This window comes from Tinamus guttatus, unplaced genomic scaffold (genome assembly GCF_059628265.1).
Source record: "Tinamus guttatus ecotype Peru unplaced genomic scaffold, ASM5962826v1 Tinamus_guttatus_pri_ptg000155l, whole genome shotgun sequence".
In the NCBI taxonomy this organism is placed as follows: Eukaryota; Metazoa; Chordata; class Aves; order Tinamiformes; family Tinamidae; genus Tinamus; species Tinamus guttatus.
Genome location: NW_028288689.1, coordinates 102,809 through 129,105, shown reverse-complemented (window position 1 = coordinate 129,105; position 26,297 = coordinate 102,809). Strand labels below are relative to the sequence as shown.

The 26,297-nt window shown below is 48.9% G+C and overlaps 1 protein-coding gene and 1 long non-coding RNA gene across 2 annotated transcripts; both read right to left on the bottom strand.

Annotated features, from left to right (window-relative positions):
• Nucleotides 1-114: 114 nt before the first annotated feature.
• BRD8 (bromodomain containing 8) lies at nucleotides 115-25,650 on the bottom strand. The gene is made up of 33 exons (XM_088522705.1): nucleotides 25,617-25,650; nucleotides 25,237-25,333; nucleotides 24,523-24,592; nucleotides 23,464-23,513; nucleotides 22,821-22,943; nucleotides 22,585-22,665; nucleotides 21,984-22,048; nucleotides 21,263-21,399; nucleotides 20,615-20,830; nucleotides 19,196-19,340; nucleotides 17,811-18,020; nucleotides 17,139-17,419; nucleotides 16,192-16,647; nucleotides 15,741-15,834; nucleotides 15,481-15,527; nucleotides 14,909-15,123; nucleotides 14,518-14,610; nucleotides 14,237-14,305; nucleotides 13,381-13,558; nucleotides 12,600-12,704; nucleotides 11,689-11,733; nucleotides 6,031-6,312; nucleotides 5,448-5,668; nucleotides 5,243-5,271; nucleotides 4,423-4,493; nucleotides 4,046-4,191; nucleotides 3,456-3,542; nucleotides 3,128-3,196; nucleotides 1,855-2,085; nucleotides 925-1,139; nucleotides 739-808; nucleotides 567-672; nucleotides 115-240 (listed from the first exon to the last, which is right to left on the bottom strand). Exons 1-33 carry the CDS (start codon nucleotides 25,633-25,635, stop codon nucleotides 115-117), a joined length of 4,449 nt encoding a protein of 1,482 aa, XP_088378831.1. The 5' UTR covers nucleotides 25,636-25,650.
• On the bottom strand, nucleotides 10,528-11,682 carry LOC148595035 (uncharacterized). Its single transcript, XR_015913265.1, has 2 exons — nucleotides 10,933-11,682; nucleotides 10,528-10,584 (listed from the first exon to the last, which is right to left on the bottom strand). It is a non-coding gene; the product is annotated as an uncharacterized LOC148595035 (long non-coding RNA).
• Nucleotides 25,651-26,297: the final 647 nt, after the last annotated feature.

Below are 26,297 nucleotides of genomic sequence, written 5' to 3'. Positions count from 1 at the left end.
AAACCCCCGCACCTTTATTTGTCCCCGTGCCCCCCGCGCCGCCTCTCGGCAGCATGGCCACCAGCAGCCGGGCGGGCGCCTGCCCCCGGCTGCCCCAGTCCGCGCGGCCCTCGCTCAGAGCGGCAGTGGCAGCGCCTCCACCTCCTGCAGGCACTCGCCGTAGGCCTCCTCGTACTCCTCGTGCGGCTTCAGCAGGATCACGCAGGTCGGGCGCTTCGAGCCGGCCGCAGCTCCCAGGTCCTGTGGGGACGGAGGCCGCGGGTGACGCTGCCGCCCTGGCACAGTGGCAGGCGCCTCTCCGGTGCCTTGGCTGCCTCCCGGGAGCAGGACGCGGGGCTGGTGTGTGTCAGCAGGGCCCTGGACACCCGTGCCATCCGCGAGGGGAGCTGGCACCCGGCACCGAAGCGCAGCCCCCAGCACACGGACCCTGCTGCATCCTGGCCCCAAACCGGCAGGGCGCTCAGTCCCGCCGGCCGTTCCGAGCGGGGCCGGTGCTGCGGCGCGCCCGGGGCCTCCTCCACCCGCCATCCCTGTGCAGCTGCCGCGGGGCGTCGCGGCCCCCTCACCGATTTGGAGGGCACGTAGGCGTAGGGCAAGCTCCGCTCCTCGCACATGATGGGGATGTGGCAGTACACGTCGATGGGCAGCGTATCGCCGGCCAGCACCGCGATCCTGCAGGACACGGGCCGCGTGAGCCGGTGCCGCCGGGCCGCGCGGGCCCGGCCCGGGAGCGCTTACCCCTTCTCGCCCTTGTTGATGAACTTCTGCACCTCCTTCACGCCGCGCCGGATCTGCTTCTGCTTGGCCGCTGCGGGGCGCGGAGAGACGGCGCCGTGAGCCGCGCCCAAACCAACGGAACCGAGCCGAGCCGAGCCGAACCGAGCCGGCCCGGCCTCGGCAACCCGGCACCGGCGCCGCCCCCACCTTTCTTAATGCACTTGTAGAGCTTGCGCGTGAGCTTGCGGGAGGCGAGCGGCTGCGCGATGCCGTTCAGGTTGCACAGCTGCTCCCGGTACGAGCGCTCGGGCGCCGCCTCGGCCTCGGCCGCCGCCTCGGGCTGCTTCTCCCGCGCCATGGCCGCCCCGCACGCGCCGCCGCTCCCGCTTCCGGCGCCGCGCGCCGCCAGGCCCGCCCCCGCACTCCACGCTGACCAATCGCCAGTGCCGCTGCCCGGCCCGCCCGCCCCGCCGGCCAATGGCATTCGGGCTGCTCTCCCGCCCCGGGGAAACCCTCCTGCGCCGCCCGGCCGCCCCGGTCCTCCGTCCTGAGTGTCCCCCCCGCCCCGGGTCCCTCTCGCCGGGGTTCCCCCCAGCCCGGGGTCCTGCCCCCTCCAGTGCCGCAGAGCTGGGCGCCCCTTCCCGGAGCGCTGTGAAACACAGGCGGGACAAGGGCTCCCTTCACAACATCGGCCTTTACTGGCGAGCCGCCCCGCTACAGGGCACAGGTGTCACCGGAGCTCACCCGGCTGCAGCACAACAGGGGCCTTAAACAGCAAATCCGCACCCAAACCCGCGCGCAGCGATGCTGGGAACACCCAGTGAAGGCGCCTACACAACAGAGCTCTTCGGGAGCGCCGCGGCTGCACTTCGGGAGCGGCAGGCCTGGTTCACCTCAGCTCACACAACTGTGTCCCCCTCTCTGCTCCTTGCAGGATGTGCTGCTTTTCCCAGCAAGGGCGAAGGTTTTGCATCCAGCTCCCCTCCCAGCAGTTGCTTCCTTCTTCATCCCATCAACCTGCAAGCACCACAAAGGGGTCATCAGGTCTGCCAGAGGCCACCCCGTGCCGCCAGCTTGGGGCACAGTGCCCGGGGGACGGCGCAGCCCCGAAGAAGGGGCCTCGCACACGGTTGTTACCTTCTGCCCCAGCCCAGCCGGTCCCCGGAGCACAGGAGGGCCTCCCCCAGCATCTGCAGCTGCTCCAAGACCTCCCGCTGCATTTCCACGGCCATGCGGTGCACGTGGTGGCTCGAGCTGTTGTACATGACGGCGTTCTGGAACATGAGCATGAGGTCGCGCTGGAACTGGGCGCTGGTGTGAATGTGACCCTTGGACAAGTTTCTCTTTATGCTGGTTAAATCCATGGGTCTACAAAATACAAGGCAGAAGTAGGGATTCTTCAGGCTCTGCCAGAAATTGCTTGTTTTCTTTCTAGCACACAGCTACATTCAATCAATTTTATTGCTCATGACAGAGGGGGAGAGTGAGAAATGTTTGTCTTCTAAGTCAGACAAAAATAAGTTTAGCCAGTGCGACACTTGCCATCCAATCAACTTGGCAAGCCACTGGCAATTACTTGTGAAGAAAGTTTGATGTGCAGCTCTAGAGAAGGCAAGCAGAGCAACTCTAGTAATTAGTCTTTGTGAAGTGAGCCCAGGTCTTGATGGAAAAAGAAGATACTAAAATAGGTATCTATTAAAACCCTGTAAAAATCGAATGGTACCACCAGCAAAAATAGCCGTGCTGGCAAGTGGGACATGATGGGGAATAAATATGACTTCTCTTATTTTGACAGAATGAGAAGATGAATGGCTGCAGAGAGGACAACTCTGACCAGAATAGAATATGATTCAGCTCTGAAAAAAAATGCCCTTAATCTATCTGGGAAATATTCTTATAATTCACTTCTCCACTGCAAGTAAAACATCTGGGCAGAAAGCAATGGCAAGAAGAGGGTACTCACTGAGAGATCTTCTTCCCAACCCTAAGGGAAAATATGGGGGTTAAGAGAGAGTTGGTTCTAGGGGTGAGTCCCCCTACTCAGGCAGGGGTAGGGCTGCGGTCAAAGTGCCTGCAATAGTGCAGTACTGGCAAAGGACAGGAACAATCAATCTCAGTACTGGGCTCAGTGCAGACTTCAAGGTCCTAATCACCTGGAAGGGCGTTTTATTAAAATAAATCAGTGGGATACACTGCTGACAGCCAAGCTCTGCAGAGCAGAAGGACACAGCCACACTTGTCTTCAAGGTCAGGGCAGGCAGAGGGACAGGAGGAAACACTCCCTTGCAGGGAGTATAGGGGAGAGACCAGAGGCTGATCTTACTCAGTCTTTCTTGTTCCTAGTGTTGGGTACCGGACAAAGCAGAGAAAACAGACAGAAATCAGCTAGTAAAGACTCCCACAAACTCACCTCTTCACAACATCACTGTATCCAGGGGCTTGTTTGTCTGACACTGCCTTCAGGAACGGGCCGCTGTACCTACAGGGGCAAGCACAGCAAATGGCCTCTGAACGTCTCCAAGCAGAGGGCTGAACACAGCACTGCAACAAGGACCTATCCCTGCTTGTCACGAGTCTGTCAGCACACAGCTCTCCCTGCTGCAATAGCAGCCAGGGAGAGACAGGTCAGCCTGCAGCAGCTGTCCTGAAGGGGAGGACAGGGCCTGTGACAAGAGAGATGGAACTCAGGACAGCTTGGACAGGGGCCAGACCATGCCAAACCCCTCATCCCCACACACCTGTGACTGGCTATCACCTTCCAGATGGACAGGAGAGTCCTCTTGAAGAGCAAACGCTGCAGGGGGTTATCCCAGCTCAGCTGCACCCTGCAGAGGGAACACAGTTTCAGATGATCATGCTTGAGACAAACGACAGGACAGTTCCTCTGCTGATGCCCAATGCATCCACTTGGACAAAGATCACAGATTCTTTAGTGTAGCTACTCAAACCACCTCAATGTGAGATGGTGGAAGCATCCTGCATCTCAGATTGGGGCTTACCACCTGGGACACAAGAAGATAAAGGCCAACAGGCAGAAACAACAGTTGAGCTGAACTAAAGAGCAGGATCAAGTTCTGGTGGTTATTTGACTTCTCATCCTCATTTTTTTTCCCCTCCTCTTTCCTTTAAAAGGCAGCTCAGGTAATCACACAAGCAGGAGCCTATCTCCTCCCACCCCAAAACACGGATAGTCTCATACAAATGGCACAAATTATTTCCTTCCCTCCTCTTCTCCTGGGATATCTCACCTCATATACTTACTCTCATGTACACTCAAGCAAACAGCTGTTACACTGCCCTCTGCAAAGCATCAGGCCGAACTACTCACAGCTGTGTGGAGCTGGGACCCACAGACCCCAGCGGGGAGGCTGCACAGGGGCTCTCTGTATCATCTTGAGGCAGGGCCTGATTAATCTTCTCCTGGGGACCCAGCTCATCTGCAGTTTGTTCCCCGAGTGCCTCTTCAGCCTTGTCCTGAAGAACAGAGAGAGAGGAAAAAAAAAAGAGAGAGAGCTGAAATGGAGCCCATCACCCAGAATCCTTCATCTACAAGCCCGCCTGCTGCCTGTTCCCTTGCTGCAGCCAACCTCAGATGGGAGCTGGCACTCTCTGTGCTGCTCCGGAGGGTGCTGTTTGCCCTAAGCTCTTCACGCCTTCGTCATGCTGCCGAAGACTCCAGCAACACCCAGGTCTGAGTTCTCGTACCATAACCAATTCTAACTGCTTCAAAGCACTGTGGTGCTGAATGATCTCCAGCATCGTGTCAGTCTCCTTGTCTAGAGAGAGTCATGGACAAAGAGAGCACATTTGGGAGCTGAGGTAAGACTGCCTCAAGACACAGATGACAGGAGCACAGCAGGATTGTCTCCTTGCAAACTCCCACATTGAACAGGCAGCCAGCAAACAGAATGGTGCTGCTAACATAGTGATTTGCCAGTACAGTGTACAGGGTGAAAGAAGCATAAAGAGAGGATTCTTTGGAGTCCAAAAATGGAATTACACTGTACAGGAACACCTGAATTCCTTCACAGGAGACCTGAAGCATGGAGCAGACTCCATGGAAAGAAAGTAGATATTGTGCTATACAGGACTTTGATTACTGGTTAGACCTCTAGCGAATTGCCTGGAGTAGCCCTGTCCTGGCTGAACAAGTAGAAATGACTCTCAGGGTTCCCACATTTTCATCTCTCCTATCTAAATTTGCAATGGAACAAACATGTGTGGGCACTGGAAAAAATGGCACTGTTCTTCCACTGTTGTTATGTTCATCTGTCTGGGCAACATCTTGCAGGCTGGTAAAAGCCCAAAGCCCTCTGGACACGGCAGTGCACAAAGTCATGCTAGACAACGCCTGCTTCCAAGATATGACAGTCCCCAGGAGCAGATGGTTCCTGCTATCACATCCTCGTGGGCCTGAAACCAGTCAAGCTGTGTGCTGCATAACACAGCAGTGAGAGCAAACCGAGTATTACCAGTTCTTCTGGTAATAAAAAACTTCTTTCCACTGCCAAATTACTCTTCCTACATCTGAGTGTTTGATCTGTAATAATCTTGCTGTTCATAAAGATCCATATTGATACATTAAAAGCATCCTTCCCTGTATACATTTCTTATGCATTTCCCTCTGTCTCTTCCTCCCCACTTGGATCCCAGGACTTTCCCATCTCTCCTCTGAAGCTGTTTTCCTGTATGGTCTGTCTTTCACTGAGGACCTGAGGCTCTCTTAAGACCACCTCTCCCATACCTCTCCTTCTGGTAAATGCTCTTTCTTATCTTCTTCTGACGGGGTCTGCAGGTGACTTTCTTCCACTTCTGAGACTGCTGACCCCATGCTCTTTTCCTGGTAGCTTAAATCTTCCCCCTTATCCTGTTTCCCAGAGCCACAAAAGTCCCAGTGACTCTGTGCTGAATCTGTGCTGCTAATGCGGAGAGGTTCCATTAAGTGGGTTACCTGCAACACAAAGGCTTATTGCTTCAAACTGTGAAGGCAAAGGGAAGAAGAAATAAGTAGCACAAATGCTATTTTTGATTTCACTCACAAACACTTTCCATTTTTAGAACTCTGCAAAAATCTTCTGATGCAGCCCTGTGCTGTTATTTCAGTGTCAGCTCCCCAACATCTCAGTACTCTGGGGTGTTCTGGCAAAGCAGCTCCCTGGCTGAGCTGCCAGCTTTAAATGGGAGCAAGGGCTACACTTGGATGAGGGAGCGAGTGAGCTCAGGGCATTTGCTCCTCACCCAGGATAATAAAAACAGTAATTTAAGAGGGCCTGGGCCATGCAGCCCCCATTGCTATAACGCAGACAGACCTACCTCTGCGAGGAACTGGAGGAGGCTCTCCTGGTCACACTGCGTCACCACCTCCTGGCAGTCCTCACTGTCATCCTCCCAGAGAGGCTCACTGAACTGCTTGCACTCTTCCTCTTGGCTGCTCTCCTCTAGCTCCCTTATGGCTGTCTCTTCGGTATTCCTCCAGCTCCCCACTTCTAAATCCAAGCTTGAATCCCAGCTGAGAAGAGACTGGAAGTCGCTGTTCTTCTCAGACTCACTGAGAGACTCCGTTTCTGACCCCCAGCACATCCAGGCATGGCCCATCTGCAGACAAACAGAAAGAGAGATACAGCAATTTCTTTGTACCCTGGTCCAGAGCTGGAAACTCTGCTTCGTTTCCTGACATCCCCAGCGACCCAAAGCATGGGGCAAGTGCTGCGAGGCCCAAGCCCGCGCTCCTCGGCACACAGCAGGGCTGCAGCTCCACAAACCAACTCAGTTCTGAGCAACGGAATCGCAGATTTTGTAGTGCCCTTGCTGTGCTCTCCCCGTGTGGGTCAGCGGGTGCCGGTGCCCAGGCGATGCTGGGCAGGTTTGGAGCACGCAGCTTTCTCTGATGATGTGTAAGCTGCCAAAGGATGCCACGACATGCAGCAATGCTGGCACTCCTGTTGCAAGCGATCAATGATCCCAAGGATAACTCACTGAAATTCCATTTGCTGATGAGTTAAAAACTTTTTATATTGGGAATATCTTATTGTAAACACTATAGAAACTTTGTTGTGACAGACGTGATTGAACTGGATGGTGGTTTCCTGTGTACCTCATGAGGAATGTAACCATGAATAGCCACACACGGACAGGAGACAATTCTATACCTATTTTAGAAGTTAAAAATAGCATTTTTTTCGAGGAGGAGGAAACCATTCATTTCGTCTTTGTTCATTAGTCTATGCCCAAGTCTTTTCCACTGTACGAGCCCACGATGACCCCCACAGAGTCTGGGGAATTGGCTGCGGAGGCACAGGAACAACAGTGAATGGCTATTACGAAAATCTCTGTTTTGCCACTGAACTTGCCTGCCTGGATGCTGCACCTGGGGGGATTCTAGGCATTCATCAGCTGCGTTCTTACAGTTCTCAGTTAATTACGTGCAACCTAATTTTTCCAGGGTTTTGAACAACCAACTTTCTCACTGACTTCCTTTCAAATTCTCAGGACTGCTAACACAGCTGCAAGCCCAACCTACAGGGCATAAGTAGAATGGGTTTGGGATGAAAAAAACTCATTTGCTAATATTAGGAACTAACACCCAGAGGTAGGAGCAGAAAGGCTGTACTTCTGAAACCCATTTGAAGTTAACTTCAGCAGAAGCAGATGAAATCTGATGAGGTAACAGATAAAACTACTCGGTCTCAGTTTCCAGTTAAAGGAGTTGGGCAAACTATGACTTCACCTGAAGAGCAACGGTGCCTAAAGCGCTTTACGGCACCATCAGCAGCACTGGCTGCACGAGCACGGCCAGACAGCTCAGCTGAAGAACAGCAAGCCTCAGGCTAGGGTAACCCAGCCGCTTGTGAACATCGTATTGTCTTCAAGCTGAGAGGGATAAGCATTTGAAAATCAGCAAACTGAGCCAGCGTGGGCATAAGAACTGATTGAGAAAATACTTGGCCTTACATTACTAAGTGTTGGGATACTCAGGATGCTGGAGAACAGAAAAGTGGCATTAGCGCAGGGCGAGCAGGATGAGTGAAATAATTGCAGACCACCTAGTTTCAGACCAATTCCATACAAAATATAAGGGATAGAGAAATATAGAATTCAACTTCTTAATGAAGAACTACCCTACAGACTTTACATAAGTTGTCAACAAGGAATCATTATCTGAAGGGAAAATTTTAGTTCAGTTTGCAAGGATTAGACACTGTGCAGCCAAGAAGCTGTTAGAAGTAAGAAGACAGCCTTTAATGGGAATTTACTTGTCAAAAGAAGGGAAATGATAAAAGCCCAAATGCCAGCAAATGAAATGCAAAATGCATGATAAAATAGCATCCTCCCTCCAAAAAAAAAAAAAAAAAAACCCTGAAGAAGTTTACTAAAGACATAAAAGCAAATAATAACAACAAATCTCATCAAAAACCACCAGAAGCAGAATATCTGCCAGAAGATCAGTGGGGATGACACACAAACAGTGCCGGCATCTCAGGAGAAAGTAGGACTGGTTGGAGAAACCAAATAATCATCATTATCAGCAGTTGCCACAGAGGAGATCATAAATATCCAAAACAGAGACTTTTTTCTTAAGATGGGTCCGAGGGACTGCTTCCAATTCAAATGTCAACAGGGGAGGTTTTTCAAACAATTTGATGGCAGGAGTAAACCCTAGAACCAGTGGCATTCACTAATGAGTCCTCAAGAAGCTTTAATATGATATGAACCAGCCTGTCACTTAAAACTACCCCCAGCACAAGCCCAGGAATGAGGCAATTGTGATGTCTGTCTTCAAGAAGGTGGACGGTGAGGGCTGCAGCACAGAAAGTCTGAGCTCTGCACCAGACAGATTAGCAGAAAATATTATGAAGGACAGAATAAGTAATTAGAACACAAACATGATGAATTGGGAAAGAGGCTGCATGGCTCTGTAAAGGAAAATTGTATTTTAGATTTTTAATGATCTTAAACATGGTCATTAAAGGCTCTTAAATTGCCACAGGACAAGTGGAAAGGCTCTTTGAAGAAAAAAATACCTGGTTAAGAGAAGAAACCAAGGGAGGAATGAACAGCAATTCTTTCCATAATGAAAGCAGGTCACTAGTGGGACTGATGACAGTCTACCCACATGCTGCAACCTCAAATTGTTCAACCCAGCCGAACACAGCAGAGGCGTTAGAGAAGACGGAGCCAGGCTCCTCTCAGTGGCCAACAGCGAGAGGACAGGAGGATCACAAGCTGCACAGAGGAAATTCAGACTGCATATAAGGTCAACATTTACTCCTTGAGGGTGGGTAAGCACAGAAATAAGTTACTCCGTGAGGCTCTGGAATCTCCATCCCTGGAGACTTTCAAAACTTGACTAAACAACGCTCCAAGCAACCTGAACCACCTTTGAAGCTAGTACTGCTTTGAGAAGCAGGTTGGACTAGATGTTCTTCAGAGATTCCAACCTAAATTATTTTATAAAGTATCAAACGGCAAAAGAACCCTGTAACTTGTTCCACAAGGAACAAGCAACTTGTTCCACAACCTGTAATTGCTATAAATTTGCACCCAATTTTAATAGTGAAAGGCACAATTTCAATAGTGAAGGACATTAACTGGTAAACAAATAAGCAAAGGAGTAGATTCCGCACTTTCAGCATCAAATGCAGAGTGACCGTTAGCAGAAATACAACTCAGCCAGGCATTCAACTCAACACAGTGGGCCCAACCAACTGGAAAACAAAATCTGTGAAAAGCAAGAGTTTTTACTATATGATCCTGCTGGTCTAAATTGTAATGACTCTGGCTCCTGCAATTTGCGGGTCAGAAAGCTGAAGCCTGTGCATGCTGCACAAACAAAGTGCAGACCAAACCCAGCTACTTCAAACACCAGCAAAGATCACAACCAATTTTTTCCCCTCGGAAGATCATGGGGGCAGAAACTATGCCAGCTTTGGCTCACAGGTCACATGAACAGAAAACAAGCTGGTAACTTGAGGACTGCCAGAGGGGATTCAAACTCAAGTTTAAACATCCATGTTGCTGAGGAAAACAACAGTCATCTACCATAAAGAGAAACATTTAGAGCTCCAGTGCCAAACCAGAGAACAGTGCTGAAACCAGATACTGGCCTGCCTAAAGTTGCTGGAACCACGGGAGATTTTCACTTGCTTACCCCTTTCAATACTCTGGGAAACAAATGTGGGAAATAAATGTAATAAGGCTCTGACAAGACTAGTATTTAGTTTTTCTGAGATTCGATCTCCCCCTGTATTTCATAATAGGCACCTCATCCTTATGTCCTTACACACTCAAGCCTTACACACTTACAGACATGATCCAAGAATTGTGCACCATTTTGATAAAGCTCTGAGGTGCTCGTTTGCCATAGGAATAACTGAGAGTGGGTTAGATCAGCAGATATGCAAAATGGGTAGGCGCAATGCTGTCGAGACAGGGCCGTTCACCGCAGCGCTGCAGGACTAAGCACACCCCACAACGGATTTGTTCTCGACTTTAATATACATACACATTTACACATCACTAGTAAAAATCTGTACACTTCACATTACAGTACATACGAGCCACCAGTTGCTAGCTAACACCAGAACACTGATGAAGCCCAAGACTTCTGCCCTAGAACAGGCAGCAGGGCTAGCCTTCCCTTCCAGGGAAGTTTCTTTGGGTTACACATTCGGAGGAGATATTGCTTTCAGAGGGGTGAGCCAAGGTGGAGCAGGTCCTGGAAAAGGAACACACGGCTCTTCCTCCTCTGGCAGTTGCAGCAGCGTCTCGCTGGACCCCCGCCCGCGCGGCGGGTGCTGGCGGTTTCCGTCACTTCTTCATCTTCATGTCGGCCTCGATGGCGCAGCGACGCCCTCTGGTGCCTCCGTCCTGGTCACCGGGCAAACAGAAGCACTGGCGTTAGCAGAGCCACAAACCCCAAATCCAACAACGCTTCCTCCAGCACCCAGGGACTCCAAAGAGGAGACAGGCAAGAAGGCCTGGGGGGGCCTGGGGAGACCTGCCTGCAGACCTGCCTACAAACACCACTGTGGATACAGCCCAGGGGCTGCGATGTGCAGCCTCTCTGTGCACTGCTGCTAGCCAGGACAGAGAGGGGCAGCAAGGCTCTCCCCCAGAGGGATGCTTTTAGAGCCTGCGCCAGCGCAGGTTTTCTCCCAGGTGACATATTCTAGCTGGGCTCTTAAGACGGGAAGAGGAAACTGCTGACTAACCTACCTTATCAGCTGCTGATCCCTATGGGAAGTGATCCTCCAGTTGAGTGACCCTGGCACTAGCTCCCTAGCTTCTCCGCACAGCTGCTCTCCAAGAGTAGAAGGCGAAATGAGAGCTTCCTTTGATCCGCTGCCCTCTCCCTCTGGCTGACATGCTGACTCTCCTGGAGTACTCCTCTGTCTTTAGATATATGCGAGAAAAATAAAAAACTCTCCATCTTCCTCCCCTCTCTCCTTCCCACACTCAAAAGACCTGGGGTTTCCCAGAAAGGAATAGCTTTCCAAACACTTCCAGATCACCACAGGCATAGATCAGGACATTTCTGTTGGATATCTTGTTTTCTGGACCATGAATGATAAAAGAGTACACAGCTCATTCGTCACTTTCCCCAGACCCCTGTGTACTTTCTTGGACGGGAGAGCGGGGCAGCTGTATAAGCATGAGGGATGTCGGAACTATAGTGCTGCACTTGATCTGTCTTCCCGCTTACATGGAAAGAAAGCAGGAGAGAAGTTGTGGAGAACAGCAACGGCAGATGACAAAAACAAGAACACTTGGAATCAGAAGCAAGCCCCTCCCTCTCACCCACGCTGAGAACGAGGGACTGAGAAGTTTCGTCTCTAATGACCACGGTTGTACAATTAAACACACACTGCTGCAATGCTAAGGATGCCGTGACAGTGCAGTGATCACCCAGGCAAGGAGCAGAGCACACTGCCAGCAACACCACAGTGCCTGCTGCAGCCTTTCAATACTTACAAAGAGAGAGAGAAGGAAGGCAGGAGAGCCCATTGGGACACTGTCCTGTTAAAAGGCCAAACAGAAGGACTTATCAGATACCAGATACAGAAATGCACACACCACATAGAAGCAATGCGCCCACATACGTCAGCGTAGAGAAACATATGCCCCACTCCCCTTCCCGCGTGGCAGCAGTCTTACACAGCAGGAACATAAAAATGGACAAGAGAAGGATACTGCGAGAGTAAGAACGCTAGGAAAGGGGTTTCCCTCCTCAGCTGCGGCAAGCTCTGGCCTACCAAATAACCTCTTTGCACTTTGCATTCAGTCACGCTCCCCACTACAGCTAAGCAGGCAGTTCGTGCTGTCACAATGCTATGTGCACCAGCTAAGAGCACCTGAAAACACCTGAATCAAGACTGGGCATGTCTTTACAAAAGGAAAAAAATAATAATAAAAAAAAACCTGCAGAATACTGGTTCAGATCAATGAAGAAATCAAAGGTTCTCTAGTGTGCTTTAAACAGCAGAACAGACTGCAGTAATTCCCCAGCTCTAAAAATCTCTGACTAGGAAGTAAAGAACATGGACAGGCTAGTCTTCTAGTTTTCTACAACCTTCCTGCTGCACCATGCCTCCTCCTCCAAAACTCTGCTCATTTCCCTCCAGTTTTGATCACTTGTTTTTTTAAAAAAACGAACAGAACTATTGGGATTATGGAGATAACTCATGAAACTGGCCTCTGGGATAACGTACATCTCCAGAGCTGAAATCTAACTGAAGGACACATTTAAACAAAGGTTTCACATGAAGCTGGAGCAATTGTGATCTTAAAAACATCCCCACATCTTTGGTATAGGGACTTAATGTAGGATCCTGGGATGGTCCCAAAGGCATCAACCGCCCTTCCACAGAGCGCAGCACCCTCACCTTTTCTGACGCATCCTGTTTGCGAGTGGAGTCTCGCCCACGCAGGCTCTTTGCACTGATCCCGGACTCTGATGTTTGCATGATCAGTTGTGTGGCCAGAAATTGCTGCATGAAAAAACACACTCTCAGTTAAGATTCTCAGGCAAAACAAGCTCAGTTACTGCCCGTCAGTTAATATCACAAACCACAAGGCTGGGAATGATTAGGTCAAGGACAGTTTCAGTTCCTTGTCTGTTCCTCAAAATATATTGCTCCTTTCACCTCAGAAGTCCTAAGTTCCAAAAGACTATAAAAACCCAATTCAAACTTTGCTAGCCCTGCCAGTTGGCACATTCCACTTCAGCAGTGTTAAATGGCACAGAGTAGAAGGGCAGTCTCAGGCCACAGTTTCACATAGACTTCAAAGGCAGCAGAAACCAGCGAGCCACCTAAAGAAGCAATCCTGCCCCTGCAGTTCCCCAATCTTGTTGCTAGATTCTGCTCCTGAAGCACATTGCAGTTCTTGCTGGCAGGTACCTCTTGAAGGGAGCTGCAGTTGAAATTGTTCGGGGCTGAACCTGACAAATATTTGGCTTGGTTTTAACTTACAGTGGTTCCACGATATCAGATCACTACCACCACCTCAGCTCACACAAGCTCAAGACAGGTGAAGGGGAGGAGGGAACTCTTTCATTCAAAGATATTGCAAGCAAAGGTGTGGTTTTACATTCAGAAGTCTTTCCCATGCTTATGAACCAAGGCACATGTTCTGCCATGCACTGGCCTCAGCTCAGTACTTTACCTGGATTTGCTCCAGGACATCTCGCTGCATCTCCACAGCCATGTGGTACACATCATGGTCAGAGCTGTTGTACATAACCGCATTTTGAAACATCAGCATAATATCACGCTGGAACTCTGCTGTGGTTCGTATCAGCCCATTCTCAATGTTCTTCTTAATGGTAGATAAATCCATTGGCCTATGAAAGAAACGCAGTCAAAACAGATATTTAACTCTTTTCCCTTTCGCAAACTGAGCTGGATCTGTGACATGTCTGGTCAGACCATCTACTCAATTTAGTAGCACCAGACCCCAGTAAATTCTTTTCCATGCAGGTTGTATTCTTGAGTCAGGAGATGGGCGTTGTACAGCAGGCACCGTGAACAGTGACAATGCCTTGAGAGGCATTTGACACCCAGACATTGCTGAGACACACCAGGGTGCTGGAGCTACACCCACTGAGCTGCTCAGGAGAGAGCTCTGGGGCTAAAAGGGGATTCTGGTATCTCTTCCAGAAAAAGACATGACTCTGGACAGTAGAACAGGTGATTAAAGATGGGTCTGCAGAGTTTCAAAGACCAAATCCTATCCTTGAACACAAGTTGAAGACCACAGTCACATAGCACCTTGCTGATAAACAAGTGTTCTGGATAAAGCAGCATACTGAACTCTAAAGAAAGGGCTACATAAAGAGTCTTGTCTGCTACTAAGACAGCCTTTTTCTTGGGGAAACCTGTTTTTTATCAAGTGGTGCTAGAAAGCAACTTTATTATCAAGTCCTGCATTCTAAATGGCAGTTGAGAACCAAACCTCTCCTGTCGTGAACTGCTATATAAATGTTGTTGTTCTAGTGATAGAATACTGCCGAGCCTCTCACCTCTGCACAATACTGTGGTACCCTGGTGCTATGTCGTCAGTCACAGGCTGCAGGAAGACATTGGCATACCTGCAGAGAGAAGGAGTCCACTGAGTGTCCTGTTCTTGTTAGTAAAGGAACAATCCTAAATATTTGTTCCATGCTCTCATGTTTTGTATACTGTCAGAAGTAACATGATTCACCATTTCCCAGGACCAAATCAGATAAGGCGCACACAGGAGAGTGAAGGACTGCCTGGGATTAGTCATTTTTTCTTCTAGTTCTCAAGACATCAAATTCACCTGTGATTAGCTGCTGCTCTCCAAACTAGCATGATGGCTTTCTTCCAGATCTTCTGGGCCTGTATAGCTTCCTGGTCCTCACTGCACACAGAGCTGAGAAGAAAAGAATGCAACTTTCTTTCAGGAGTCTCCACATTGCTTGAAGCAGAAACCATATGGTTTACTCTGCCTTCGACATACCTACATTAATCCATGCCAGAGACAGAAAGAAACAGCGGGTGCTGTCTGCAGGCTTGTGCTTATGAGTAAGGAGAACCTTGTGTCAGACAGATCAACAAATTCCCTCTTCAAACCCGCTTAGTCAGTGAAACAGACATGAGAATCCCATGCTCCCTCCACAAACCAGCCTGGGGTTTGCACTGGTGTGGCTGAGAGCTGCAGTGATACTCACAACTGCGAGGAGGCAGGGCTGCTGGGGATGGAGTCAGCTAGCGTGTGAGACTGCAGTGGTGCGTTATGGACACTGAAGCCATCATCGCTCTCACTCACAGGGGGCTCGTTATCCATCTCCGACAGATATCCCTCACCCTGATCTTCTTCTTTGGGCTCCTCCAAACTGGCAGCCTCGCTGGCACCATCCTCATCATCCTCCTCACCCTGCCCATCCTGAAATACACACAGTACATAAGTCTGTGCAACCTGCTACAACAGTGATTCAGCCTCCAAGGCATCTATGGTTCAGCTGATAAAGGTGATCTTCTTCCTATAGCTGCAGTAAAGGTGCTTCCACAAAATCCTAGTCATACTGTCCTGTTCACTGCTCCACCACACACACACATATCCACACACAGTTTATAGGGTCTGAAGCAATCTTCCCTTTTGCTCCAATTTCAGACAGCCCACTCTCTTGTCAGTGTGGCAAGCTGAAGACAAGCTTTGTTTTTTTGCAGATGGGAGCTAGGAAGCAGCAGCAAGATGTCCTAACTACTGAACCCCAGATGACTACAAGCAATTCCGAATTACCTTCATCTGACTCCTGAACAGGGCTTGGGCCTCCTCCTTCAGTGACTCTGAGAAAGAAAATGAAGCAGCAAGGTTATGATTCTCCAAAGCTGTCTTTCCTACTTCAGCTCCTGCATCAATATCTACTATCCTGCAATAATTACCACTGTTCCTGCACATATCTTCTTTTCTCCCTCCTCCCCAAAAACTGAACAAGATCACTAACATCTATCCAACTAATAATGTTGCACATAAAAGATTTCCTAGCTGAATTAAGTTACCTGACAGCTCAAATTTGTGCTGAACATCAGCCTGTGAGGAGTCTTCACTCACATTTGGGACTTGTGGAGGGGATGAATCATCATCAGGTGGGGTCTGGAGGGAAGAGAAATGCACAAATCTAGATGTTTGTGTCAGCTTACTTCAGTGAAGGTGTGGGCACATCTCGCTCATCCTAAGCTAACTTAAGGCATTGAGGTTCACTGAGCACCTCCCCAGCAGCAATTCTGTACATGGGCAGGGGGAGATACGTAAAGGCACTGCCTAGAGTGGAGAGTTTTTCCTGCAGATCAAACAGATCAGCAGCATGACCCCCAAGGAAACAAGCAGCCACATTTATTGAAGGGTCACTTTCAAACGCAACAGTTATCCTTCCTCTAAACTTCTCTCCTACCTGCCACAACTGCTCCTTTCTCCTCACACCATTTCCAGGCAGCCTCGCTGCTCACATACCTCTGTCTTCACTGTATTGGACACTGGGTCTTCTCCCTTGGCTGACTCTATCTCAGTTTCAGAACTTTCTCCTGCTGTCACAGATGCTCTTTGATCCTCTTCTATCTCTTGACTTCTAAGCTCTGGTGTTTCAGTTGCTCTTGCAGTTACTGGTACAGATTCCTCTGGGCCCAGCTGATTTTGCTCCTGCTCTGCAGGTTCTGTCTTTATTTCTGATCCCAGCTCTCCAATGCCCATTAGCTCTCGAATTCCCTTTGTTTCTGGCTCCTCACATTCCAGTCTTTCCTGCTTCACAGTTACAGACACTTGGGGTATCTGGGCCTGTTTCTCATGCTCCTGATGAATTGGGTGTTCCCATGGGCCAGGCAGGGTCTGAGGGTCATCAGTATCTTCACAGAAAGAAGACAAAGCAGCTTCAACAACTGCTGCATCCAGGACTTCAGGATGGTCATCTACCTATTCCCAAAACACAGACAGCAGTGCAGGCCAAAGTCAACAAGAAGGGCTTAAAAATAAATTCAAAATGTTACACTGTAATGAGGCAATTTTGGAAGAAACCCCCCAGTGTGTCTACCCAGCTGCCTTTAGCAGCAGGACTCACATCACTTCCTTACATAATATGCCGGAGATCCTGTCCCCAGGGAGCTTTCAGGTTCAGAAATACATAGCTCCAGGGAAGCCACCAGCAGCACTGGTTTGTTTGCCAGATCCATGGCCCCCACTCAAACTGAGGAAGAGATTTCTCTGTACTCTGGAGCACCAAGCTAAATGTGGCACACACTGGTGCCAAAGGGCCATTCCCTATCGATCTGGATAAAGAAGGTGAGCACATGCTAGTTATTTCTTGTTTGTATAAGATGACTATAAACTGCTGAATAGTAATTACTTGAGATTAATCTAACTGAATGTGGAACAGAATGCACTGGCTCTCTATTTTGCCTATTTACCTTGTCCTCAATGATGGCTATAATGTTTCCAACAGTATCAAAGTCCAACTCTTCCCCAGTATAGGACACAGCAATATCCATCTTCTCAGCTAAATCCAGGTCTTCTTTCCCATCCATGCAGTGATCTTTGGAAGGCCCTGCAGTGCTGCCAGCTGCAGAACCCAGGCATTCTTTCTTGATTGAATCAATGATCATGGATATTTCACTGCTGTCCATGGACACTGTCACTGTATGGGAATCGGACACGGCTTCCATGGAAACACAGGCTTCTGGCTGGCTCACTGGACAAGGATGAGAGTGAAAATCAGAAACCAACCCAATGTATTCAGGCCCACATAAGGGCATACTGCAGTGGGTCAGACCAAGCACCAATCACATATAACCCAAGTCCACCCACAACAGCACTGCATAGAAAAATAAAAGACAAATATGGATGACGTGTTTGATTTCCCACACAAGAGAGAAAGTGAGAATCCAGTCCTTGATTTACAACCCGGCTACATACTATTAGCACCCCACCTCCACCCAGCAAATCCTGCTCAAATCCCGTCTCCAAGAGCACCATCTGTTTACTCCAGAACCCAGCCTTTCCGAAACGATGGTGAGTCAAAAACAATGGTGAGACAGAAGCCCCAGCCAAGACCCTGCTGGGTGCGTTGCCCAGGAACGAACCTGTCGCTATGCTTTCTGGAGTGGCAGCTGGTGGCACAACGGATGGTACTGGCAGCGTGGGCATCATGACAATGGTTGCCTGAGGCACAGGCTCTACTGGGGGTGGTAGAAGCTTAGCTGGAGGTTCGCTGGCAACAGCGGAGAAGGAAGCAAGAGGTGAGGTGAACTGTGCAGGACCAGCTTCTAAAAGCCGGGAAAGCGTAGGAGCACCTAACAGAGAGTAGAAGGGAAAAGCACATGAGCAAGAAGCAGCCACCACTGAAGTCCACAGAGCCACCAGGGGCTGGTCGCTAGCTGGTGGCTTCCTCTGGGACGGGATGCTAGGACGTGCCTACACATGGTCCCCAGAGCCCACACCAAAACGCACAACTCCTCCGTGTGTGCGATCTGAGAGAGCACCATGCAAACTATGGACACTGTGGTCAAGCTAAGGGCTGGAGAGGCTAAGCCACACATGCAGAGAGATGCCCTTCCAAAGGCTCATCCCAATACAAATACGGGAAATCTCAAAAACAGTGCTAAGAGCCACACAGGGTAAGGCAGGACAAACAGTTATCACAAGAGCCAGAAGGGAGCAGAGGGGATCTCTTTGCAGGTCTTTCCTGGAGACTTCCTCTTTACTCAAAGGCTGTCGTTCATCGTAATCATAATTTCCAGTCTCCATTTACTTTACCACTTGAACCCATTTAGCAGGACTTTAAGAACACACATAGATAAGGAAAGGGAGCTTATTCATTCAGAACTAAATATGCATGAATGGCATAAATCATCAGTTTGCAGATTAAACCACTGGTTAAGATGAGCTGAAAAAGAACTACCACAGGCATGTGTCCCTAGAAGGGTTTAATGTAAAGGCTCCTGCACTGTCCTTTCCACCGCGCCATATGGAATTTATCTTAGAGCTCACAGTCCATTGTGGTCTAATCCTTAACACAGCTTTGAGCTAAAGAAGAGCTAAGATGTGTGGGGCCTCCAGCTTCGCAGGGAGCTGCAGTTTGACAAATTTAGAATCAGACCCTAGACTCAAGTTTTCCCAATCTTTTTCCAACAAAACCTCCCTCTGCTGAAATACCTGGTATTAGTCAGTATCAAAAGCTGAAACTAGTCTGGGTGGACCAGGGTCAAGCCTAATTGTTCTAGTCATCTTTCCAGATATCCCCTTTTCTGCAAAAATTAAGAGTTGTCTTACCCAAAAAAAAAAAAAAAAAAAAAAAAAAAGAGATGACAGAAGAATATAGAAATTGCAGTAGAACTCAAAAAACCCCCACACCAGCCAGACTAGATGTCTTCATCTCTAATCAGGATTCATAAGACAGTCTGTGAAATTATGGCACATAACTAGAATCTGAAGGGATAACAATACAGAAAGAGTCCCTGCAAATTACCTGAAGCAGCAGGAGATGCAGGGACAGCACCAGGTGCCGACTGCATTTCCGCAGTGTGCAGCACTGGAAGGACGCTTCCTACCTCCAGCAGGACTCCTGAGCTGTTCATGTGACCAGAAGCCACTGCCATTTCGTTCTCACCAACCTGCCGAAGGAGGACACAACTGAAGTTCCTGGTGATTCTCTGCCAGATATGCACCTCTGCAAAGCTGCCCATCATTTGGTGTCTCAGCATTTCCCCTGTGCTTTTTGTCCAATCTAGTCCCTGCCTGAGGCCTCTTATGCAAGTCCACAACACAGGTTTGAAACCAGCTGTTTTCCTTCTGCTAAAATACAGTTGCTGTCCAATCCTCCTTTTAGGTCAGGCCAAATTTGCTCTATTTCAGTTAGTCTGTTCAAGAATACTGTAATTCTTTGCGAATAGCAAGAGATTTAGTCTCTCTACCCCCTCAGATGTCAGGGAATTATTGCTTTTGTGAGTTAAACTGAAGCACCAAGATGGAAAGTAACTTCAAAAGTAATCAAGGTCACACAATACACCTATGATAGACCTTGAAGCAGATGCAAAACAGCACCAAAACCCAAAGTCTTCCACACACTCTATTCCTTGCTCCCTCAAACCTTGCATTGCACCCTGAAAACGTATAACCCATGGAGCCTTTAGACAAGCTAACAAATAGAGAAGACCTCAAATATGACTATGGAAAAAAAAAAAAAAACCCAGCAGCAGCAATACATCTATCCCGTTTCACAAGCACTGACACAGGGAGCCGTACCACAGGCAGGCTGATGGCTGCTACTTTCGGATGGGGCTCTGAACAACGAAGGGCAATGATAACCCTTCTGTTAATTCCAAAATCACTAATGCCAGCAAGGCCAAAATTCCTTGTCATCACACTGATTTTAATAACTGTCTACAACCTAAACTAGCAGAAGTTTTAGCCCACTTCAATACTGGTCAAAAACTTTATTAAAGGACTTCCTATTCCTATGTGAAGATCTGTCTTGATTATTAAAATTCAAATTCCTACCAAGATGTAAACAATAATTGTGAGCCCAAAAGAGAAAGCACCAAGAACACCTCCATGGGGACTAACCAGGATGCTGCCTCCTAACGTGACCCCCTACGGTGAAGGATTTTCTCCAGTAGTGTCTGCAACTCCAACTCCTTATGACCAAGGGGAACTAGCCAGTCCTATGTGCTGACTGACCACTACTGTCCTGCGCCCACAGCAGCACTGGGAAACAGCCCCACCTTCGTGGCTCAGGAGAGTCATTACATCTCTCAGATTTCACTTCTGTTGGGACTCTCGCAAATACTATATATTTTTAAAAAGCCCTTGCAGCTCCCCCTTTTCAGTGGGAGAGTCTGCACCAGATTGTTTGTGTGCTTGCATATATGAGCAGAGAGCTCCATACCAGCCTGGGGCTTGTGGGCAGGAGACTGCCCTTCTTCAGCAGCTCTGAGAGCAGAGGGGAAGGAGGCGGAGTTGCTTTTTGTCCTAGCATCTTTTTCTGGGGTGAATCATCAGTGACTGGGGTCATGGGGGCATCCAGGGGAGCAGAGCCTGGAGGGGTGTCAGGGATTCCAATGAAGGTGGCAACTGGGGTGCTGGGCAATGTCCCTGGAGTGACCTGAGAAAGAGAAAAACCACACTGTTCAAAGCCACACTCCACCACATGGACTAGACCCACTTGCTCCTTCCCCCAAGAGCACTGATCCAGCACACCGCAGCCACCTACTCCATTCACTCACTACACCTACGACAGGCAGATGCTTTCATCCTTGCCCTGCCCTGTACTGCCATTTTCCAGGCACAAAGAAGGCTGCCTGGTCAACCCGCTGATGCCCCTAACACAGCCTTTGATCCAAGCACCTGATTATCACAGACATCGAAGACAACACATATCTCGAACAGCACTGTACACCAGCCACACTACAGAACTACTGTAGAGAAAAGTCTGCAAAACGAGGCAAGGGCTTCTCCCAGGCTCCTGCTCCATGACAGATGCACAGCCCCATGTCCCAAGCCAGTCCTTCCCTCTTGCCACAGGAAGCATCCTTACCCCAGGGCTGGCCTCGTCCACAGCAGGCTGGGACAGGTCTCCCAGAGCATAGTCCCCCCCTGGGGAGGTGGAACCCGCAGGGGAGCGAACCATCACACCCGTTAATCGTCGGGGCGGATTCTTAATGGCCTGGCGAGCTGGAAGAGAAGAGAGGAAAAGTCAGATTCTGTGGCAGTCCCCAGGAGCTACTTCCGTTTTTGTCCTAAAGTGCCCTTGGGAAACAAACATTTATATGATGGGAACTTCCTGCACCACACTCAAAACGCTACTAGGATGGTTAATGTACTCTAACTTCAAATTTTCTCAGCAGCCAGGTATTGTCCATCTTCTACCACTAGCACATTGGTTTACTGAATTGCCCCAAGAACTATAAAATGGATTAAATAATCAAAACAAACCTCTCTTCACGTTATCATCACACAGTGATCAAGAGGAAAACTAAAGATATGAAAAGCCTGACATTCTAATGAAGAGCTTCTTACTAATATTTCTGCCTCTTATACACATTTTTTTTTAAACAAAAACACTTCTCAGAGGTCTCTGCATCTTTCCACGTTAAAAATACACTTCTGGAAAAAGAATAAAAACTTTGTTTGCTACTCCTATAGTAAAGGAATTCCTCTCAAACAGATCTTAACAAGACTTAAATATCTCCCAAATGTTCTTAAGAACATAAGCATCTATCTGTGAGGAAGAGTAAGGAAGCACATTTCCAGCTTACCCTGATAAGCAGCATCTGTAGCCTTCCTCTTCACTTCTGCCTCCTCCTCCTCCATTTTTTTCTTTCTGTATATAGAAACAGAGTCTAGTATCACAGAGCATCCTGCTGCCCTTTACTTATCCCTGCACAATCAGCCTAGAGATCCCTGCTTTGTAATCTCTAGGCAATAATGAATTTCCTGGGCAGACTCAGGTTCAGTTCCTCTGAAGAGAGAAACTGAGTTAGAGATCATCAGAGACGGACAAACTTTGCAGGAAATCTTCCAGCTCACTATTAAAACATATGGAAGCAAGAGTGGTGTTGCAAGCCACCACCAAGCTCTTTAGTAAGAACAAAATAAAGTTCTTTACTACACTCAAAAAGATCCTCCCCATAAAACTGGTTCCCCACAATTCAAATTAAATCCATCCTTGGAAGCCAAAACATCTTCCCAGTTATCTGGTATCTTTCAATCCTAAATGTATTGAGAAGCCCAAACATCTCAATTATCTGGTTATCTTTCAAGCCTAAATGTATTGAGCAAGAGAAGTCTGCCAGGCACAAAGTTAGAGACTGACAATCTAAGAAGGAAGTGTAATATGGGAATAAATAAATAACCCACATCATAATCTCATTGCACAGCTCCTCCAGTCTATTATCCATATGTCCAGCCTGAATCAGCTCTGCATCCTTCTTGAGTTGCCTGTAATTAGAAAATCTTCTTACTTACATGACCACTGAAAAACAAATCTTAAGCAGCTCTTGTTCCACGTATTTCTACCCTGTGCACCTCCCCACCTATGATTTTTCAAGACATGACCCTTGGCTTCATCACAGCTTAATGTCTCTACCCAATACCTGTATTTCTCCTGGGTTTCTTTAATCATTTTCTTCAGTTCTTCAACTCGTTCTGCAGTCAGTTTCCGCACAATAACATCTTCCACAGTTTCAACAACCTCTCCTTTTTCACCACGTTTTCTCCTATAGAATAAAAGGAAAAAAAACAATTGAGGCAAAAACCCTAGAAAATCCAAGTTGCCCTTTCATAAATGGATATTGTCTGTCGTTCCTGTCCAAAAAATAACCTCCTTCAATTTTCCTCAATATTATCAGGAGGCACACTGTTCAAGCAGTCTCTTCTTGTAAGTTCTAATCCTTAAATGCATTCAGTATTAAAGACTTCAGAAGATTAAAAATATAAGCCCATTTCAATTTCCAGCCTGCAAACCAACTTCTGAGTTATCTGAGATGAAACATCTACTTTTTCTCAGTAACTCTACTAGGCCCCTTTTTTTTTTGTAACTACTGCTAGCTTACTCACCACTGCCATAAGTGAATACTTCTTTCAAACATTCTGCCTTTAACTTAATTTGATGCAAAGTCCCAGTGCAAAATGCTTGAACTCAGAATAAGAAGTACCTGACACCAAAAAGCTGCACTGATAGAAAACTGTCCTTAGTCTTTTTATAGTCTTTAGTGGTGTTTTTGGACAAGTACTCACTTGGGGGTCTCTGTAGTCTCCAAGAGCTCTGAATACTGGGAGGCACAATGCTACAAAGAAACAAAGTCAGATGACACCCAACACTCATCATCAGCAAGAGCCATGAACAAAGCCTTCAAACCTACTCTTCCTTCTTCAGAGGTCTAACACTTTCTGAACATATCTGACAAGATGACCCACGGTTTCCTCCGTAACTGCAATTTATTGTACCTCAACATAAGGAAGTATATTCCCTCCCTACTCCAGCAATGCCCAAAAGTGACCTTAAAAACAAAAGGAAGAAGAGATATTCCCAAGTAACAATCTACAAATCAAAGCAAGCAAGCTGGGGCTTGTATTTAGGGGCTGTAGATGTAATGCTTCCCTCTGTGAACGCGCACCAAAAATGTTTCAACGAAGGAAAGAAGGCAGCGCTATAACAGGCCTAGACTTACAGCTTATCAGAACTAAGAAAACAGTAGGCAACATAGAAAAGAAAGATAAAAGAAGACTTTTCCTTCCTTGAGTCTTTGGAGCTCCTTCTAGCACTTTTCCTACAAAAACGCTTTGGTGCCCTGCTCAACAGACAGGCACACCAAAGTACATTACAATACAAGGACAACCACAAATGCCAGTGGCAAGGAATTCCACAACTTAATTATGTGCCATGTGGGTTTCCTTAGAACTTGCCTCTTGTTAGTTTTATTTAATACCCTCTAACACCTGTATTAGATGAGGTAGTAAACAATTAACTCTTACTCATCCTCAGCACACCATTTCTGATGCCACAGACATCTCTCATACCTCCTGTTAATCATGTCTCTTTCATATTGAAGGGCTCTGGCTTAATTAGCTGTCCAATCATCTTTCTTGCCTTTTTAGGAATCCTTGACAACTTTTATTATAAGCTCAAGTTTAACTTCCTAACAGTAAAAAGCATTTAATCTGATTTAAAAATAAAATTGATTACTACTTTTCCTACTTTTTAACCAAAAATCAAACCAAAATAAGTTCCTTATATAGCTGTCATATGCCAATGGAGAACTCACTTTTTGCAAGATTCAAAAGCCAATTCCTTACCTTTTGAGAAAACCAGTCAGGTGGGCGGCCTGGCTCTGCAAAAGGTTTGATAGCTCTGCTGACTGACACCCTACAGAAGAGAAATGGCAAGCCACTGTCAACCTGCTTTCTACAGAAACCAAAATGCAGTGAAAAGTACTGATCTGTCTTGATATCCATCACTCCGAACAGTTCCCATAATCACAGCAAACTTGCCTAAGATGAAGTTTTGCTTGGGAATTATTCAAGGAGTTTTAGGACTCCAAAACATTTGCCTACTTTCAAACACATCTCCACACCCCTTTCTTTGAAAAGTAAGGTTCTAGCTTCTCATGACACTTTTACAATTCCACAACAAAACCTTTACTTTGGTGAAGGAAAGAGGCAGCAAAACAGAACCATGAGCCTTGAAGTGGTGATCAGGAACATGTTATTAAAAGTATTTCTCACCCAATTTATAAACACAATCGGGTAAGCTCACCTTACCTGATTTATAAATGCGTTACTCTTTCATTGTTCTAATTCACATGCTTCTGTTTTTAGCCAGCAGCTACAAAACAACAAAGCCCTTAAAGGTAGCAGTCTCATGCCTCCACGTTTGGTGAACAGAAAACGCACGGAAAACAAAACACGACCAGCCAGGGCACAAAAGACACCATGCCCATGCAGCACCCGTCAGTGCTTTGCAGTGCGGGGCCCCGCGCCTTTGACCTCGTACCGCGCTGAGGCCCTCACCAGTTCTGGTCGCCGCTGCGCATGACGGACGAGGCCAGGCAGAGCTTCTCGCGGATGGACCAGGGCTCCGTGGGGCCGGCGCTCAGCAGCTTGTGCTCTGCGCGGAGAAGGGCCAATGCCAGCGACGCGCATTGCTGCGCGCGGCACCGGGAGCCGCGCCCGGGCCGCTTCACACCTGACCCCGCCCCTCTCGCGGACCGTTAGCCCCGCCCCTCATGGCTCCCACGGCCGTTGGCCACGCCCCCTCCCCTCAGAACCACCTAACGGCACCGCGGGCCGCTCCCTGTCGTCCTCCCGCCCCTCGCCCCGGCCCCGCTGCCGCGGGCCGCCGCTCTCCCGCCGCTCCCCACTCCCCGCTCACGGCGAGGCCCCACACTCACTGCCGGTCCCGGCCGCCATCTTCCCCGCCCGACTCGAAACACGCAGGGCGGAGCGGCGCGCAAAGCCCGCCGGGAGCCGCGCACCGCCACCGCCCAGCGCGCCGGCCCCGCCCTCCGCGGCTCCACGGCGGGCGCTGATTGGCGGCCGCGCAGGCTCGGGCTCCCATTGGCGGAGCGGGCGGTGCGGCGCGGTTTGAAACCCCTCGCAGGCCGCGCCGCGCGGAGACGAGGTGAGCGGGGCGCGAGGTGGGCGCCGGGCCCGGCCCGCGGGGAAGAGGCGGCCTCGTGGCGGCCTGCGTGGCTGCGGAGGGGCCTTGCCTCGTGTGGTGCGTGGTGGGGATGCCTGTGCGTTGGGAGGTGGCTGGTAGGGGAGGTTGTGCGTGGAGGGGCGCGGGGGGAGTGGGGAGGTGGGTGGAGAGGGGGCCATGCAGGGGGTGTGTGTGTGTGTGTGTAGGGGGGAGGGGGCGTGCACGACTGTGTGTGTGGGGAGGTCCCGCGCATGGCTGTGTGTGGGGGTGTGTGTGTGTGGGGTCCTTCGTAGTGGGCTTTGTGCGTGCTGGAGGACCCCGTTGCTGCTGTGGTACAGTGAAGCCTTCTGTGGGGGTTGCATGTGCAGGGGGTGTGTTAGCTGGGGGGTTGTGTGATGGGATGTGCATGGAGGGTGTTTGCAGGGAGCGAAGC